This window comes from Salvelinus sp. IW2-2015, linkage group LG36 (assembly GCF_002910315.2).
Source record: "Salvelinus sp. IW2-2015 linkage group LG36, ASM291031v2, whole genome shotgun sequence".
Classification (NCBI taxonomy): Eukaryota; Metazoa; Chordata; class Actinopteri; order Salmoniformes; family Salmonidae; genus Salvelinus; species Salvelinus sp. IW2-2015.
Genome location: NC_036875.1, coordinates 29,630,508 through 29,650,665, shown reverse-complemented (window position 1 = coordinate 29,650,665; position 20,158 = coordinate 29,630,508). Strand labels below are relative to the sequence as shown.

The 20,158-nt window shown below is 41.2% G+C and overlaps 1 protein-coding gene across 1 annotated transcript in view; it reads right to left on the bottom strand.

Annotated features, from left to right (window-relative positions):
* LOC111959945 (zinc finger protein 385B-like) overlaps positions 1 to 20,158 on the bottom strand; it is a 192,039-nt gene that overhangs the window by 44,076 nt on the left and 127,805 nt on the right. Inside the window, 1 exon segment of the mRNA XM_070437586.1 lies at positions 13,015 to 13,160. Coding sequence (XP_070293687.1) covers positions 13,015 to 13,160 — 146 coding nt within the window.

The following is a 20,158-nucleotide window of genomic DNA, read 5'->3' as shown; positions in this document are numbered from 1 at the left end:
TTTATTTATACAGGTTAGTCTTATGGAGATGAAATCTACGTCAAAACATAATGAAATAAAACAGGTAAAATATAGAGTACTCTAGTGTAGAGTAGATACAGTATGTAATCATAAATAATCCCTTTAGCATGTCGCTACGCCACTCAGTGTGTCAGAGTTTCGCATGCCTGACTGACATGAGTTAATGAAGACAGAGGATGATGTACAGGAGGAATCGAGGCAAGTCTCTCTCTCTCTCTCTCGCCCTCTTTCTCTTTCTGCCTCCATCTTTCTCTCTCTCTCTCTCTCTCTCTATGTAATACTGCCAATTACCTACCAGTACCAGTGATGACAGTAATAACATGTTGTCAGACTTAGTGTCAGAACCCACGAGCCCACTTGTCCTGTTACAGGATGCATTTGACAATATGATGAATGGGATACAAAATGCACACTCTAATTCAATCATTGCAGTCTGGCACCTCTCTCACCAAGTGCATATCAGAGGAGGCTGGTGGTAGGAGCTAGAGGACATACTCATTGTAATGGCTGGAATGGAATTCCTGGAAACTGAGTCAAAAGTGGTTTCTATATGTTTGATGTGTTTGATGCCGTTCCATTTATTCCATTCCAGCCATTACAATGTGCCTGTCCTCCTATAGCTCATCCCACCAGCCCCCACTGGTGCACATGAACAATCAACATTTACAGTGCCTTTCAAAAGTATTCACCCCCTTGGCGTTTTTCCTACATTATTTAATGTAATGGACATACACAAAATAGTCCAAATAGATTAAATGAAAAAAATATCTTGTTTCAAAAAAATTCTAAAATTTCAAACGGAAAAGTGGTGCGTGCATATGTTTTCACCCCCTTTGCTATGAAGCACCTAAATAAGATCTGGTGCAACCAATAACCTTCAGAAGTCACATAATTAGTTAAATAAAGTCCACCTGTGTGCAATCTAAGTGTCACATGATCTGTCACATGATCTGTTCTGAAAGGCCCCAGAGTCTGCAACACCACTAAGCAAGGGGCACCACCAAGTAAGCGGCACTATGAAGACCAAGGAGCTCTCCAAACAGGTCAGGGACAAAGTTGTGGAGAAGTACAGATCAGGGTTGGGTTGTAAAAAAATATCCGAAACTTTGAACATCCCACGGAGCACCATTAAATCCATTATTAAAAAATGGAAAGAATATGGCACCACAACAAACATGCCAAGAGAGGGCCGTCCACCAAAACTCACGGACCAGGAAAGGAGGGAATTAATCAGAGAGGCAACAAAGAAACCAAAGATAACCCTGAAGGTGCTGCAACGCTCCACAGTGGAGATTGGAGTATCTGTCCATAGGACCACTTTAAGCCGTACACTCCACAGAGCTGAGCTTTACGGAAGAGTGGCCAGAAAAAAATAAGCAAACATGTTTGGTGTTCGCCAAAAGGCATGTGGGAGACTCCCCAAACATATTGAAGAAAGTACTCTGGTCAGATGAGACTAAAATTGAGCTTTTTGGCCATCAAGGAAAACACTATGTCTGGTGCAAACCCAACACCTCTCATCACCCCGAGAACATTTTATCGTCAGGGACTGGGAAACTGGTCAGAATTGAAGGAATGATGGATGGCGCTAAATACAGGGAAATTCTTGAGGGAAACCTGTTTCAGTCTTCCAGAGATTTGAGACTGGGATGGAGGTTCACCTTCCAGCAGGACAAGGACCCTAAGCATACTGCTAAAGCAACACTCGAGTGGTTTAAGGGGAAACATTTAAATGTCTTGGAATGATCTAGTCAAAGCCCAGACCTCTGTGGTATGACTTAAAGATTGCAGTACACCAGCGGAACCGATCCAACTTGAAGGAGCTGAAGCAGTATTGCCTTGAAAAATCTCAGTGGCTAGATGTGGCAAGCTTATAGAGACATCCCCAAGAGACTTGCAGCTGTAATTGCTGCAAAATGTGGCTCTACAAAGTATTGACTTTGGGTGGGTGAATATTTATGCACGCTCAAGTTTTCTGTTTTTTTGTCTTATTTCTTGTTTGTGTCACAATAACAAATATTTTGCATCTTCAAAGTGGTAGGCATGTTGTGTAAATCAAATGATACAAACCCCCCAAAAATCAATTTTAATACCAGGTTGTAAGGCAGCAAAATAGTCAAAATGCCAAGGGGGTGAATACTCTCACAAACCACTCTACAAGGTAAGAATATATGTTGCTCAGACAAAGGTTATCACCATAGAATTCTAATTATATGGTTATCACAGACTGAAAGCTTAGCTAATAAAAACACTGACATTGCATCTGACTGAAGTTTGCAGAGACTCCTTTTTCACTATAACATTACTTAATAAACATACATATTATGTTGCAGTCATTCTTACAGTAGCCTACATTTTGTGTTTCAAGAATTTTATATTGAGAGCAGCTGCAGAGGAAAACAAAGACAGATCAATTCACCATCTGTTGGTTTTGTCCTCCTGAATGTACCGTGAGTTTCTGACACCTGCAGAGTATTGTGTTGTCTTCACAGGTTTATTGATTCAGAGTACACGGTAGTACAGTGACTACAGAACAGTAATGCTGCAACAATGAAGGTATCAAACCTCATACTGTATGTTCCAACACCATACTCCATCCTCCTCAACAAAAGATTCACAGCATGAAAAATACATCTACAATAAACAAAAGTATAAATGCAACCTGCAACAATTTCAAAGATGTTACTGAGTTACAGTTCAGATAAGGAAATCAGTCAATTGAATTAGGTACTAATCTGTGGATTTCACATGACTGGGAATACAGATATGCATCTGTTGGTCACAGATACCTTTAAAAAAAGTAGGGGCGTGGATCAGAAAACCAGTCAGTATCTGTGGTGACCAGCATTTGCCTCATGCAGCATCTCCTTCGAGTGGATCAGGTTGTTGATTGTGGCCTGTGGAATGTTGTCCCCCCTCTTCAATGGTTGTACAAAGTTGCTGGATATTGGCAGAAACTGAAACACGCTGTCGTACGCGTCGATCCAGAGCATCCCAAACAGGCTCAATGGGTGACATGTCTGATGGGTATGAAGGCCATGGCAGAACTGGGACATTTTCAGCTTCCAGGAATGTGTATTATCCTGCTGAACGTTGAGGTGATGGCAGCAAATGAATAGTATGACAATGGACCTCAGGATCTCATCCTGGTATCTTTGTGCATTCAAATTGCCATCAATAAAATGAATTGTGTTTGTTGTCCGTAGCTTATGCCTGTCCATACTGGTGGGACGCTGCTATAGACCACCAAGTGCTAACAGTCAGTATCTGGATAACGTGTGAAATGCTTGATAATGTATGTGATATCAAAAGAGAGGTATACTTTCTGGGTGATTTAAATATTGACTGGTTTTCATCAGGCTGCCCACTCAAGAGAAAGCTTCAAACTGTAACTAATGCCTGCAACCTGGTTCAGGATATGAATCAAACTACAAGGGTAGTTACAAACAGTACATGAATGAAATCATGAACATGTATTGATCATATCTTTACTAATTCTTTATCAACAATGACAAGCCACTGGGGTCTGGCAATGTGGATGGAAAGCACAGCACTTATATAAAATGACTGATGATTGGCTGAGAGAAATTGGTGATAAAAAGATTGTGGGGGCTGTTTTGTTAGACTTCAGTGAGGCTTTTGACATTATCGATCATAGTCTGTTGCTGCAAAAGCGTATGTGTTATGGCTTTACACCCCTGCTATATTTTGGATAAAGTCTAACAGAACACAGAGGGTGTTCTTCAATGGAAGCCTCTCCAACAAAATCCAGGTAGAATCAGGAATTCCCCAGGGCAGCTGTCTAAGCCCCTTACTTTTTTCAATCTTTACTAATGACATGCCACTGGCTTTGAGTAAAGCCAGTGTGTCTATGTATGCAGATGACTCAACACTATACACGTCAGCTACCACAGCGACTGAAATGACAGCAAAACTTCACAAAGAGCTGCAGTTAGTTTCAGAATTGGTGGCAAGGAATAAGTTAGTCCTAAATATTACAAAAACGAAAAGCATTGTATTTGAGACAAATCATTCACTAAACCCTAAACCTCCACTAAGGTTCTCTTTTGTAATGAATAATGTGTAAATTGAGCATGTTGAGGAGACTAAATTACTTTGAGTAACCCTGGATTGTAAACTGTCACAGTCAAAACATATTGATACAACAGTCGCTAGGATGGGGAGAAGTCTGTCTATAATAAAGTGTTGCTCTGCATTCATAAAAGCACTATCAACAAGGCAGGTCCTACAGGCCCTAGTTTTGTCGCACCTGGACTGTTCAGTCGTGTGGTCAGGTGCCACAAAGAGGGACTTAGGAAAATTGCAATTGTCTCAGAACAGGTTAGCACGGCTGGCCCTTGGATGTACACAGAGAGCTAGCATTAATAATATGCATGTGAATCTCTCCTGGCTCAACGTGGAGGAGAGATTGACTTCATCACTACTTGTATTTGTGAGAGGTATTGACATGTTGAATGCACCGAGCTGTCTGTCTAAACTACTGGCACACAGCACAGACACCCATGCATACCCCACAAGACATGCCACCAGAAGTCTCCACACAGTCCCCAAGTCCAGAACAGACTATGGGAGGCACACAGTACTACATAGAGCCATGACTACACGGAACTCTATTCCACATCAAGTCTATTCCACATCAAGTAACTCATGCCAGCAGTAAAAATAGATTTAAAAAACAGATAAAAATACACCTTATGGAACAGCGGGAACTGTGAAGCAACACAAACATAGACACATGCATACAAACACAAAATAACATACACACATGTACACATGGATTTTGTGTTATAGATATGTGGTAGTAGAATAGAGGCCTGAGGGCACACACGTAATATGATGTGAAATCTGTTATGAATGTATTGTATTGTTTTTAAAATGTATAATTGCCTTAACTTTGCTGGACCCCAGGAAGAGTAGCTGCTGCTTTGGCAGCTAATGGGGATCCGTAATAAATACAAATACAAATACACATACCATAACCCATAACCCCAATGACCCCAACCATAACCCCAATGCCACCATGGGGCACTCTGTTCACAACGTTGACATCAGAAAACTTCTCACCCACACGACGCCATACAGTACAGTTGAAACCGATATTCATGCGTAAAGAGCACTCTTCTCCAGTGTGCCAGTGGTCATCTCCACCCGGCACAGCCAGAAGAGGACTGGCCACCCCACATAGCCTTGTTCCTCTCTAGGTTTCTTCCTAGGTTTTGGCTTTTCTAGGCACATCATCTTGCAACAGCTCTGTTGGACATTCCTGCAGTCAGCATGTCAAATGTACGTTCCCTCAAAACTTGAGACATTTGTGGCGTTGTGTGACAAAACTGCACATTTGAGAGTGGCCTTTTATTGTCTCCAAGACAAGGTGCACCTGTGTAATGATCATGCTGTTTAATCAGCTCCTTGGTTTGCCACACCTGTCAGGGGGATGGATTATCTTGGCAAAGGAGAAATGCTCACTAACAGGTAAGTAAACAAATTTGTGCACAACATTTTAGAGAAATAAGCTTTTTATGCGTATGGAAGATTTCTGGGATCTTTTATTTCACCTCATGAAACATGTGACCAACACTTGACATGTTGCGTTGTACTCTACACCTGATCCTAGATCTGTTTTTGCTGTCTTGTCAACTCTTAATGGTCATTGTCATGTTTCAATACGGCCTCCAGTCTCATTTCACCTCGTTTACAGTATCACGTGATTTACTTTCACTTTCACATTTGGGCAGGCGTAAGGTCGAAGGGCAGGCATTACGTTGCAAAAGTGGGCGTGTTCATGTGCTGGCTTATACTAGTTCTGTCAACAACACGCATACATCACCGTTTGAAAAATGTGCTACACAGACGTCTCTGCAGAGAAAGCAGCTTTGTGTCTGACTACATCCCCGATGCAGATTCGCTTCCCTTGGAAGATCTGGAGAGAGAATTCGCACGTCTCTACTTCACAGGAGAAGCATTTGAACGTAAACCTTTTATTTTTTATTTAAAAAAATAGACATGTCGGGAGATGAGTTTGGATTGGTCTGCCATGTAGCCTGCTTCTGTCTATAACATGAGCTGGTCAGTATGTGTTGATAGTCCTTTCTACCGCGCCGTTTTTTAAAGATATGCAGTGCATTCGGAAAGTATTTAGACCCCTTCTCCTTTTCCACATTTTGTTACATTACAGCGTTATTCTAAAATGTATTAAATCATTTTTTCCCCTCATCAATCTACACACAATATCCCATAATGACAAAGCGAAAACAAGCTAAGTATCCAAAACAGCTTTTAGATTACCAGGGCGAAACATTTATACAAGGGCAAGTTATTAGTCATTACAACAGCAAGGGTGAGCTAGTCTACCGTTCTTGTCCATCCTCAGCGTCTGTGATGGTTTCATCCATATGAAAAGTACTATCTGATCCTTCACTAACATTAGAGTATAAGGATTTGTCTACTTCTGTCAGCCTATACATTTTCTGCATGTTGGGCTTCACCATTCCTGCAGTTGAGAAGCTCTCCTTGGTAAAATGAGCATGGCACAGGCGACTACTTTGAAAAGGTGCGACTCGTCTTTCCCAGCAAATTCCAACCATCTTCGCCGGCATTCTGGACTTGTTGGAAAGATAAAGAAAAAGTTGGCTTGGATGTCTTGCATCCGGTTTGGCTGTACTGTGACTTTCTCCAAAACAATGCTACTGGATTACCAATAACGGTAGGCAACTCTACATCCAGGTAACCTAACCTACAGGGGTTGGGTTATGGCCAATGACATAATGTCTTCCAGTTGTGGAAGCTCTGTCTGGGTGAGGTCGAGAATGCACAGAAAGATTAATAAAATACACATTTTGCTCAAAACATATTTTTTGCAATTTAGTTTGTGTACTTTAGTGTATTTATACTTGGGATATCACTTTTCAACTCCTTGAAGGAGTTGGTAAGATAGCACAAACAGATCTAGGATCAGGCTACTGCATGCAGCACTTGATACAGTTCCTGTATTTAAGCATTCATGTTACAGAGCTAGTATTTTCTTTCACATTTATTTAACCAGGTAGCCAGTTGAGAACAAGTTCTCATTTACAACTGCGACCTGGCCAAGATAAAGCAAAGCAGTGCGACACAAACAACACCACAGAGTTACACATGGAATAAACAAGCGTACAGTCAATAACATAATAGAAAAAAAGAAAGTATATATACAGTGTGTGCAAATGGGGAGGAGGTAGGCAATAAATAGGCCATAGTAGCGAGGTAATTACAATTTATCAGATTAACACTGGAGTGATAAATGAGCAGATGATGATGTGCAAGTAGAGATACTGGTGTGCAAAAGAGCAGAAAAGTAAATAAAAACAATATGGGGATGAGGTAGGTAGATTAAACATCAGCTATCTAAGCAGCTAACCGATCGCTGCAGCTGTACATAGTCCATCTGTAAATAACCCACCCAAAGATAGTGAGGGAAATATAAGTTTCAGCGATTTTTGCAATTCGTTCCAGTCACTGGTAGCAGAGAACTGGAAGGAAAGGCAGCCAAAGTATGTGTTGGTTTTAGGGATGACCAGTGAGATATACCTGCTGGAGCACGTGCTATGGGTGGGTGTTGTTATCGTGACCAGTGAGCTGAGATAAGGTGGAACTTTACCTAGCATAGACTTATAGATGACTTGGAGCCAGTGGGTCTGGCAACGAATATGTAGCGAGGGCCAGCCGACTAGAGCATACAGGTCGCAGTGGTGGGTGGTATAAGGGGCTTTGGTAACAAAACGGATGGCACTGTGATAGACTGCATCCAGTTTGCTGAGTAGAGTTATTGGAAGCTATTTTGTAGATGACATCGCCGAATTCGAGGATCGGTAGGATAGTCAGTTTTACTAGTGTAAGTTTGGCGGCGTGAGTGAAGGAGGATTTGTTGCGAAATAGAAAGGCGATTCTAGATTTGATTTTGGATTGGAGATGTTTAATATGAGTCTGGAAGGAGAGTTTACAGTCTAGCCAGACACCTAGGTATTTGTAGTTGTCCACATATTCTTGGTCAGAACCGTCCAGGGTAGTGATGCTAGTCGGGCGGGCGGGTGCAGGCAGCGAACGGTTGAAAAGCATGCATTCGGTTTTACTAGCGTTTAAGAGCAGTTGGAGGCCATGGAAGGAGTGTTGTATGGCATTGAAGCTTGTTTGGAGGTCCAAAGAAGGGCCAGATGTATACAGAATGGTGTCGTCTGCGTAGAGGTGGATCAGTGAATCACCAGCAGCAAGAGCGACATCATTGATATATACAGAGAAAAGAGTCGGCCCGAGAATTGAACCCTGTGGTACCCCCATAGAGACTGCCAGAGATGCGGACAACAGGCCCTACGATTTGACACACTGAACTCTGTCTGCGAAGTAGTTGGTGAACCAGGCGAGGCAGTCATTTGAGAAACCAAGACTATTGAGTCTGCCTATAAGAATACGGTGATTGACAGAGTCGAAAGCCTTGGCCAGGTCGATGAAGATGGCTGCACAGTACTGTCTTTTATCGATGGTGGTTATGATATCATTTAGTACCTTGAGCGTGGCTGAGGTGCAGCCGTGACCAGCTCGGAAACCGGATTGCACAGCGGAGAACGTTTGGTGGGATTCGAAATGGTCAGTGATCTGTTTTTTAACTTGGCTTTTGAAGACTTTAGAGAGGCAGGGCAGGATGGATATAGGTCTATAACAGTTTGGGTCTAGAGTGTCACCCCCTTTGAAGAGGGGGATGACCGCGGCAGCTTTCCAATCTTTAGGGATCTCGGACGATACAAAAGAGAGGTTGAACAGGCTGGTAATAGGGGTTGCAACAATGGCGGCGGATAGTTTTAGAAAGAGAGTGTCCAGATTGTCTAGCCCAGCTGATTTGTACGTGTTCAGGTTTTGCAGCTCTTTCAGAACATCTGCTATCTGGATTTGGGTGAAGGAGAAGCTGGGGAGGCTCGGGCAAGTAGCTGCGGGGGGGCGGAGCTGTTGGCCGGGGTTGGGGTAGTGTTATGGGATTTTTATGAATAAGGACTAAATTATGTATACATTTAACTAGAAATATAACTAACAGAATTATATCCTGTCTGATGAAGAATGTTTGTCCATAAGAAAGAGGGACTGTTAGTAGGCAAGGAACTGTGGCAGACAACTTGTGACCACTGTGGAACTGATAACAGGGAAGGAAGTCTCCCCACCCAGGGAGGGGAGAAACCTTGAGCTTGTAGTAGATTGTATAACAGGTGGCAGGCAATGTATGAGAAGGACTTGTGAACTATATTGTCATTGTATTAGAGGAGGAGGGACACGAAATGAGAGGTATATAAACCAATGTACAGGAAATGATAGGCAGAGCGCTCTCGTAAATACATGTTCTGACTATTGTGGCTGGGCCTCCGTCTGATTCATTTCAACCTGTTTCTTACAAATTCTGGGTTTCAGGCTGAGTAATTAATTCAATTGGGTATTATGAACAACTGAGAACAAAATTCTCGTAACAGGTAGCCAGGAGGAAAGCATGGCCAGCCGTAGAGTAATGCTTATTGAAATTTTCGATTATCATGGATTTATCGGTGGTGACCGTGTTACCTAACCTCAGTGCAGTGGGCAGCTGGGAGGAGGTGCTCTTATTCTCCATGGACTTTACAGTGTCACAAAGCTTTTTGGAGTTAGAGCTACAGGATGCAAATTTCTGTTTGAAAAAGCTAGCCTTTGCTTTCCTGACTGTCTGCGTGTATTGGTTCCTGACTTCTCTGAACAGTTGCATATCGCGAGGACTATTCGATGCTATTGCAGTCCGCCACAGGATGTTTTTGTGCTGGTCAAGGGCAGTAAAGTCTGGAGTGAACCAAGGGCTATATCTGTTCTTAGTTCTACATTTTTTGAAAGTGGCATGCTTATTTAAGATTGTGAGGAAATTACTTTTAAAGAACAACCAGGCATCCTCGACTGACGGGATGAGGTCAATATCCTTCCAGGATACACAGACCAGTTCGATTAGAAAGGCCTGCTCGCAGAAATGTTTTAGGGAGCGTTTGACAGTGATGAGGGGTGGTCGTTTGGAACCTGTTAAATCCCATTTTGCTAATAACAGCCTGTTTCCCAAATGGCACCTTATTCCATATATAGTGCACTACTTTTGACCAGAGCCCAATGCACTACATAGGGAATAGGGTGCCATTTGGAATGCAGACTTAGAGTGAAATGCCTGAACAGGAAAAGCCTTTTGATTCTGTGATGTAGTAGCCTGGTCCCAGATCTGTATATACTGTCTTGGCAATCCCTATGTCCTTGTGTTTGTTGTGACATTGACCATAGGAGTGGCAAGACAGCACATACCGAACTGGGACCAAGCTAGTGCTGTAGTACTTTTAAGAGGGAATCTTGATTGTAGTAGTCATGTTTCTGAAAGGGAGAATACAGAAAAGCTCCTCAGTGAGACTAGATAGGATTCTAATGTCAAGGGTCAAGCTTTGGAGCAAATTGTTGTTTTGTTGTCACTGCTGTTTTTTTCTAGTGTATTTCCATTGTTTGCACACAAATAAACAAACTGTAGAACCTCAATAGAATAAACCAAACTTATTCTAAATTCTGTTTCTGTTCTGTCACTGTGTATTGTGCATTATTCATTACACTGTGGGAAATGTTGAAAACCTGTCATCTACCCTTAGAGCTCGTGCTTGCCAAGTCAAATAACTTATTTTTACACAGAGTAGGCTACCGCCAACACAGCACTGTACTGTAAATAGCTATCTTGCTACAGTAAAGCAGTGAAGTAAAGCTAATGACAAACATTAGTGTGTGGGGCGGCAGGTAGCATAGTGGTTAGAGTGTTGGACTAGTAACCGAAAGGTTGCGAGATCGAACCCCCGAACTGACAAGGTAAAAATCTGCCATTCTGCCTCTGAACAAGGCAGTTAACCCACTGTTCCTAGGCTGTCATTTAAAATAAGAATTTGTTCTTAACTGACTTGCCTAGTTAAATAAAGGTAAAATACAAAACAGAAGGATGATGGATGCATCCTGTTCCCTATACAGTGAGGCCCTGGTCAAAAGTAATGCACTATATAGGAAATAGGGACCAGGTTGCCATTTGGGGAAGACCTGCCTGCTCTAAGACCTTTCCATCACAGTTGACAATTCCACTGTGTCCCCCTCCCAGAGGGCAAAGAACCTTGGCATGACCCTAGACAACAAAGCAGTGACTTGCTCTTGCATAGAGTACAACCCTACCTCATACAGGAAGAGGCGTAGCTCCTAGTCCAGGCACTTGTCATCTCCCGTCTGGACTACTGCAACTCCCTGTTGTCTGGGCTCCCTGCATGTGCCATCAAACCCCTGCAACTTACCCAGAACGCTGCAACCCTCCTGGTGTTCAACCTTCCCAAGTTCTCCCACGTCACCCTGCACTTCCACACACTCCACTGGCTTCCAGTCGAAGCTCACATCCACTACAGGACCATGGTGCTTACCTACGGAGCAGTAAGAGGAACTGCTCTTCCCTACCTTTAGGCTATGCTCAAACCCTACACACCAACACCTCTGGTCTCTCTGACTTCATTTATTGAGGAAATGTACTTACTATGACTGTGATATGTGGCTGTCCCACCTAGCTATTTTAAGATGAATGCACTAACTGTAAGTCACTCTAGAGCATCTGCTAAATGACTCAAATGTAAATGTAAAAACTGTAATTCTGCAATGAGTATATTCTTCAAAATATCTTCAAAAAGAAATGTCCCCAGATGAACTTTTGGACAATATTTAATGTTGGTGTCATCATTACAGTCACAGTGTATATAATCAACATCACTCTCACCAACAGGAACTTAGTACACTACCACTTAATAGTCAACGACAGCAGTAGAGCCACTATGTCTGGTTTAGATGTGTCTTTGTCTCAGCCAATGGAATCACACTGGACTCAGCTGAGCTAAGCTGGAGCAGACCTGGGTTCAATTACTATTTGAAATCTTTCAAATACTATTGAGCATTTTCCCTAGCCTTGACTGGAGTGCCAGGTTGACTGGGTTTGGATGTTTCAGGTTTTTCTATTGGATCTATGGAAACAGGCAACCTCAGTCAAGCACAGACAGAGTATTTGAAATTATTTAGAGTAGTGTTTGAACCCAGGTCTGAGCTGGAGACTAGCGCTGTGAGGCAGAGTGTTCCTGACAGGTTGCCGTGACTACAGGCAAGGCTCTCACTAACTGTTCCAAAGAGTGTTGTCACATCGGACCATGGCAGGCCTGGGAATCACAGTCACACAGACATGAGCAGGTGAGTCCTCCTGTTGCTGCCTACCTCTCAGTCCCTTTTAACAGGACACTGTTCTGTCTGACTCTGCAGGTTGGAGGAGACATAGAAATAAAATGTAAATAGAACGGTCCACCCATCACAAAACGTTGGATGGAAATGTCTGTTTTAGTCATTCTATGGTTGGAGCATACAGCCCGGCCAACACAGAGTTAAACAAGCATAGAAACTCTTTGACTAACTCTCTCAGTCGATTTTTCAGGTCATGACATTTTTACACCTGCCACATCAACTATCAGCATGAGATGTGTTTTTGGCAAGATAAAAGCAAGAATAGATTTTGTTTCCACCTCTCAGTTTTGGAGGGTTGGAATCGATGCCTTGATGGTGGGACTGCAGTGTTCTCGCTCTCTCTCTTTCTCTGTGCATTTGCCATTAAGATTCTTTGTGAAGGGAAAAGGAAGAATCTCCTAAGCCATTTAGAATTCATGATTCAGGAAAAGAAAGACAGTAGGATTCTGGCAATGAAACAATACTGAAATTTAAGATCAATAATAGTGACAATAAACTACAAATACAAGAGATGAAAGGACTAGCGTCCAGTCCAGTGGCTGTACCTGTTCATCAATCTGCCTCACACTACAGAAAAAGGAGATAGGTTACTGCCCTATGGGGTGTTCTGGCTCGGGAAAGCATAACTAACAAGAGATGAAAGCAGCAATTTCTTACCATGTTAAAATTAGGGAAGAGTCCCACACTAGAGGAGGTGTCCACTTGGTGGAAGGGCATAAAGGGTTTCATATCCAAAGTGGACTGCATCATCAGAGACTGATTCCGCACCAGCGCAGGCAGTGTGTTGCTATGGCATGAACTTCCTTTGGAGACGGAGAAATAGTTAGATAGAGAGAGAGCGGGGGGAGAGAGGGATGGAGAGAGAGGAGAGAGAGAAAGGGACAGAACAATGGAAAGAGAGAGGGAGAGAGAAAGAGAAAGAAAGAGTAGGGAAAAGAGAAAAACAGAGAAAGAGAAATATTAACACATTTTCAGATGAGGGCAGTATGATGTAGTTGCGGCAGGTTAGTGCGTGGTTAGAGTGTTCGGCCAGTAACCGAAAGGTTGCTGGATAGAATCCCTGAGCTGACAGGCAGTTAACCCACTGTTCCCCGGTAGGCCGTCCTTGCAAATAAGAATTTGTTCTTAACTGACTTGCCTAGTTAAATAAAGGTTAAATAAAAAATAAAAATATTATATTCATAGCACTAGGACCATACATAACACACACGAGGAAAATACACTGTACACTGTGGCTGTTGTGAGCGCTGTGGCAGAGAATAGTGGAAAGTAACTCATCATGTCTTAAATGAAGCAGAAAGACGTCTCTACGTGCTCATAGGCTGTGGTAAGATGTGGAGTGTGTGTGTGCTGGGGTGTGAGTCAGCCTGGAAGGTAGGCTGGCTGGAGGAATGATGCAGTACATTATGTTGGGGCAGAGGGAATGGAGCTAGGAGAATACTTCTATGGCTGGGACTGGGGCTTGATCCCAGAAACAGATCATACCTGATGCAAGGCAGTTCATTGGTATCGTAGTCATATCTGTGTATATCTACTTTGTATATTTCAAAGGAAAATAAGGTTATTGACAGTTCACTTCAGGCTTTCATACTCTGTATATACAATATAAAAGCTTCATGCCCATAGAAGCCTATGGATCCAGACCAAAATAAAGAATGATATTAACCAGCTCTGCACTACTGTAGATAATCGACACAGAATTCAAAGCTCTTTTCTCTTCATCTTCCCTCCATATTATGCATGTTTTATGTGTGTGTGTGCATGTGCGTGCATGTGTGTGTCTGTATACAAGAGTTAATCTCAGTAGAGATTTAATAGCATGTGAGATGAGTGAGTCCATCTCAGAAATCCACAAGTGCAGGCTTCTGAGTGCTGACACACGTACACACACACTAACCTCAAATAGGTGCTCATGTTCTTGTCAGAGATTCAAAATGAACAACATTTAAAAATAAATATATAAAATAAACATCAAGCTATTGCTTCAAATTTCCCTTCATACTAAATCATATTGTGTTCGATGCCAAGAGAACGTAAAATACCGACCTGCGCTGACACAGCAGGGATACTCTTCCAGCTAATTTCATAGAAATATATCATCCATCAAGAGACATTTTGATTTAATAAAGCTATGCAGGAGATCACTGGGATGAAACGAACGTTTAACATGGAGATGAAGCTCTACTGAGGGTTTTGTATTTATATAATATATAGAGATGTAATGTAATACTGCAAACTATACTGTCAAATATAACCTGTCTCATGATCGTGTTGTCATGGGAGACACATGGTTAGAATCTCTAAATCTTACATGTTTAGATTTTTCCAGAGCTGATCGGAATTCAATTGTTTGGAATTGAGTTGTTCATAATTTGATTTGTGTGTTTGGTCATTTCCATGTAAAAGGACCCATGAGCACCAGGTAATTTCCATGTAAAAGGACCCATGAGCACCAGGTCATTTCCATGTAAAAGGACCCATGAGCACCAGGTCATTTCCATGTAAAAGGACCCATGAGCACCANTCCATGTAAAAGGACCCATGAGCACCAGGTCATTTCCATGTAAAAGGACCCATGAGCACCAGGTCATTTCCATGTAAAAGGACCCATGAGCACCAACATGTGAAGTAAATAGGAGCATGTCAAATTGGGGGTCAAATGAAAGATAAGAGTCAATGTTTTTTTATTTATTATGGCATATATATACATTTTTCAACCAATTTCCACCCCAAAAATGTTGAGAAAAAGGCCTTGATTCCTGGTCAAACAGATGGAAAAGGGGTCTTAGAAAACATCTGGCAGAACAAGTCTTCAAAGGAAATTAGAAATACATCAAAACACGATCACGTTGAAGTAATGAACCCTGCAGACTATTATCAACATAATATTATATTTACTTCTGGATAAATGTTTCTGTCTTCTGTAAGTTAAAGAAATATTCCCTTATGCCTTGAAATTCCATTACCAAAAACCCACATATCTATAAGATATTTTCATATTTCTCTCCCTCATGAGGAGGGATGATAATGAACGTTCATAGAAGTAACAAGTAAAGGTAGACCTATGACCTATTCATTAGTTATAGTGTTTTTACTCATTTCAATTTTGAATTATTACAATTTGATTGTAACTACTGCAATTGAATTGGCACCAAGGAGAAATCATAGTAGTTACAAACCATAATGTACTGTATTGTACTCAATCAATCAATAGAATGTATTTACAAAGCCCTTTTTACATCAGCAGATGTCACAAAGTGTTTATACAGAAACCCGGCCTAAAACCCAAAAGAGCAAGCAATGCTGTACTGTACTGAACATAACTCTACTCTACTGTACTGTACTGTACACCACTGTACTAAACTATACTGTACTGTACACTACTGTACTCAACTATACTGTACTGTACTGAACATAACTATACTGTACTGTACTCGACTGTACTGTACACTAATGTACTGAACATAACTCTACTGTACTGACTTGAACATAACTCTACTCTACTCTACTGTACTGTACTGTACACTACCGTACTAAACTCTACTGTACTGAACATAACTATACTGTACTATACACTATTGTACTGAACATAACTCTACTGTACTGTACTGAACATAACTATACTGTACTGTACACTACTGTACTGAACATAACACTACTGTACTGTACTCTCCTGTACTGTACACTACTGTACTAAACTCTACTGTACTGTACTGAACATAACTCTTGGCCATGTTCTGTTATAATCTCCACCCGTCACAGCCAGAAGAGGACTGGCCACCCCTCATAGCCTGGTTCCTCTCTAGGTTTCTTCCTAGGTTTTGGCCTTTCTAGGGAGTTTTTCCTAGCCACCGTGCTTCTACACCTGCATTGCTTGCTGTTTGGGGTTTTAGGCTGGGTTCGTACAGCATTTGAGATATCAGCTTGATGTAAGGCTATATAAATAAATTTGATTTGTTTGATGATACTGTACTCTACTGTACTGTACACTACTGTACTGAACATAACTATACTGTACTGTACTGAACATAACTATACTGTACTGTACACTACTGTACTAAACTGTACTGTACTGTACGGAACATAACTCTACTGTACTGTACACTACTGTACTGAACATAACTCTACTGTACTGAACATAACACTACTGTACTGACATAAACTCTAACTGTACTGAACATAACTCTACTGTACTGAACATAACTATACTGTACTCTACTGTACTGTACACTACTGTACTAAACTGTACTGTACTGTACTGAACATAACTCGACTATACTCTACTGTACTGTACTGTACACTACTGTACTAAACTCTACTGTACTGTATGTAACACTACTGTACTAAACTCTACTGTACTGTACTGAACATAACTATACGGTACTGTACACTACTGTACTAAACTCTGCTGTACTGTACTGTACACTACTGTACTAAACTCTACTGTACTGTACTGTACACTACTGTACTAAACTCTACTATGCTGTACTGTACAATACTGTACTAAACTCGACTGTACTGTACTGTATTAAACTATACTGTACACTACTGTACTAAACTCTACTGTACTGTACACTACTGTACTAAACTCTACTGTACTGTACTGAACATAACTCTACTGTACTGTACACTACTATACTAAACACTACTGTACTGTACTGAACATAACTCTACTGTACTGTACACTACTATACTAAACAATACTGTACTGTACTGTACTCTATTTGTGAAACATAGACGTCTATGATTTGTTCAGATTTGGTCCAGTCGAATCTTAATACTGCGCAGATATTTAACAGTTTTTGGAAAACGTGGACACAACGTGGGCACAAAAAGATTTGACAAAAATTCTGTTACCAAACTTTGCATCTGCACAGTTCTCCCTGTAAATATGTTTTTGTAAAATGTTCTGTGTACATTTTTAAAAGTAGTCCTTGTGCATTAAAACTCTGAAATCAATACTTTTTGTTTGGCATACATTTTAAGTGAAAAATCTGAGCCTCAGCGCCATTCCATTATTGTGGAATTGCCCGTCTGCTGTCAATTTATTATATCATTGGCAACTGTCCCCCAACATTATGAAAGGCAAAATCCTATAATATCATGAAAGTTATCATATCAACCCGAAGACCAAGAAACCAATAAACAACAGCATCACACAATCAGTAACTTGTGCATACTGTAGCTCATGTGATGTCAAAGTGTTGTAAATCATCTGAAACGTCTTGTCCAACTTCATGCCGTGCGCTTCTCATTGTCAAAATGAAACGTCTTCAGTACGGCCTTCTACACTATGGCCTTCTACACACACCATAAATCACTAATGTCCACACATTCTGTAGTTTAATTCACTTGAATCTAACACCACAACACATGAAAATTACTGGGTAGAATACTATGGCTGACGTCATGAAACAATAAAGGATAAAAATCCCTTTTCCCAGGAAGAAATGACCTAAACAGGATTGACTTTCATTGGATTGTTTTATTACACATGACTCAATGTATGACACCCGAGACGCTCACCACATTATTACTGCATCAGTTAGAACTTGTACAACATAACAATAATATATTCCATTTAGCAGACGCTTTTATCCAAAACGATTACATTCATGCGTGCATTCTACGTATGGGTGGCCTTGGGAATCGATTCCACTATACTGACGATGCAAGCGCCCTGCTCTACCAACTGAGCTGCCTATCTAAATGACTTGTTACAATGAGAATGTGTATTGTTGGAAGCGAAAAGCTTATTTTTTTACCTTGCTACATACTCAAACATGGTCATTCTGCTAACCCATAATAAAGACCTTGATGAGAAACACATGCGAGACCCAACTAGACATTTGAAACTGGCCTCCCAGTTCATAGCAGTGATTTATTTGGAGCGAACGTTTACAAAGCCTTACCAGGAACAACAGCAGACCAGAAGAACAGGAACACAGGGCACTCTCTTTTCCAATAACACTTTTTGATGCATTTCTTATCAGAACAAACACAACTGTGTTGTCATGAACCTTTTATAGATCTGAACTCAATGTGATAGAGCTAAAATAAAAGTCTTCAAGCATAAACTTACAGGCTAGATTGTGCTCTGAAGCATGACTCTACTGCTCAGATTCATTTATTTACAGTGAGTTATTGCCACAACAATTTGCACGCAATCATGGTATTAGCTTTGGGTACAACAGCATAGTAACTCTTCGGAAGAGCCATCGCAGCCTCTACCAGGACCAGTTCACCAGTCGGCCTAGTCTTCCAGACCCTTGGAGGGGACAGGTTAGAGGTTACAGGTTAGAGGTTAGGCCCTTAAGGAGGTCATTACTGTTTGCCTGGAGGTTAGAAGCTGGAGGCCAGCCTTCAGCAAAAAGGCCTACGCCAAGGCCTGTTTGCCCGACCCTCGTTCACAGTCTCACACTAGAACACTCATCACTGCGGCTGGGTCTGTCTAGTCTGTGATCAGCAACATGACAGGGTGGTCTTCAAGGCCCGTGGAGGGGTGACAGGTCAGAGGTTAGGCTCCTTCAGGAAGTAATAACTATCCCGCTTGGTTGCTGGAAACTTGATTCTGGAGGCCAGTCTACTTCCTACCTGCCCCTCATTCACACACTACAACACTCACCAGCTGCCTCTGTCCAGGCCAGGGCTAGTCATTACAACTAGATGAAAGAACTGATGTGTCTTTAATGGTGTACCTGCAATGGTGTCCACATGTTTTTTGATTTCTGTGTTGGTGAGAGAGTGAAGCTGTGTGTGTAGTAATGTGTTGTGAGCATGTTCCGTCTGTGTGGGCCTTTTGATACAAATAATGAGCTTACTTCAGATGAACCCATGTCGAATACTTGATTCCTGTTCTGAAGTAATGTATCTCAATAAAATGTACTGCAAATACAGTATGTTTGCATGTTTGTCCAATGTTCCTGGTTCTGTAGTTCTATTCATTAGAATATGTCATTTGAGAGAGATGTACTCGAGTTGAGATAAATATTTTGCTTTAGCGCTCAAGTCCTTTCAAAACGGCTCATCAATATTCAGAGAACAGAATGATTACAGCCAAGTCCTGTTACCTGGGAAACCGTACCATCAATGGTTAGTAGGTACCAGAGAGCTCATAAGTGGAGAATTCTAAACATGTGTTACTCTGAAACATGGGGTGAATTTCTGGGGGAAATCAGATGGATTATCTCTACAGAAAAATAATGACCAGAGACTGCCACAAATAGCCAACAACCAAAAGACTAACAGAGCAACTCGTTTTTTTGTACACTGATGTTCATGTTCAATTGTAATTAGTGTTCTTTGTTTAATTGATTGAAAGAAACGGGATTGTACTTATATTGTATCTAGTGTTTTTAGGTGTGTTTTTTTAAATATATAAGCCCTCTTGAGTTTCCAACTTCACTCCCCTCTGTCTTTATTGGACAGTGAACCTACAATGATACATTTGATACAATGATACAGGATTTTGGATTTGAGATCAAATGTTTCATATGAGGCGACAGAACAGAATGTCACCTTTATTTGAGGGTATTTTCATATATATATTTTTTACAGTTTAGAAATTAATGAACTTTATGTACAGTGGGGCAAAAAAGTATTTAGTCAGCCACCAATTGTGCAAGTTCTCCCACTTAAAAAGATGAGAGAGGCCTGTAATTTTCATCATATTCAACTATGACAGACAAAATGAGAAGAAAAAAAAATCCAGAAAATCACATTGTAGGATTTTTTATGAATTTATTTGCAAATTATGGTGGAAAATAAGTATTTGGTCAATAACAAAAGTTTATCTCAATAC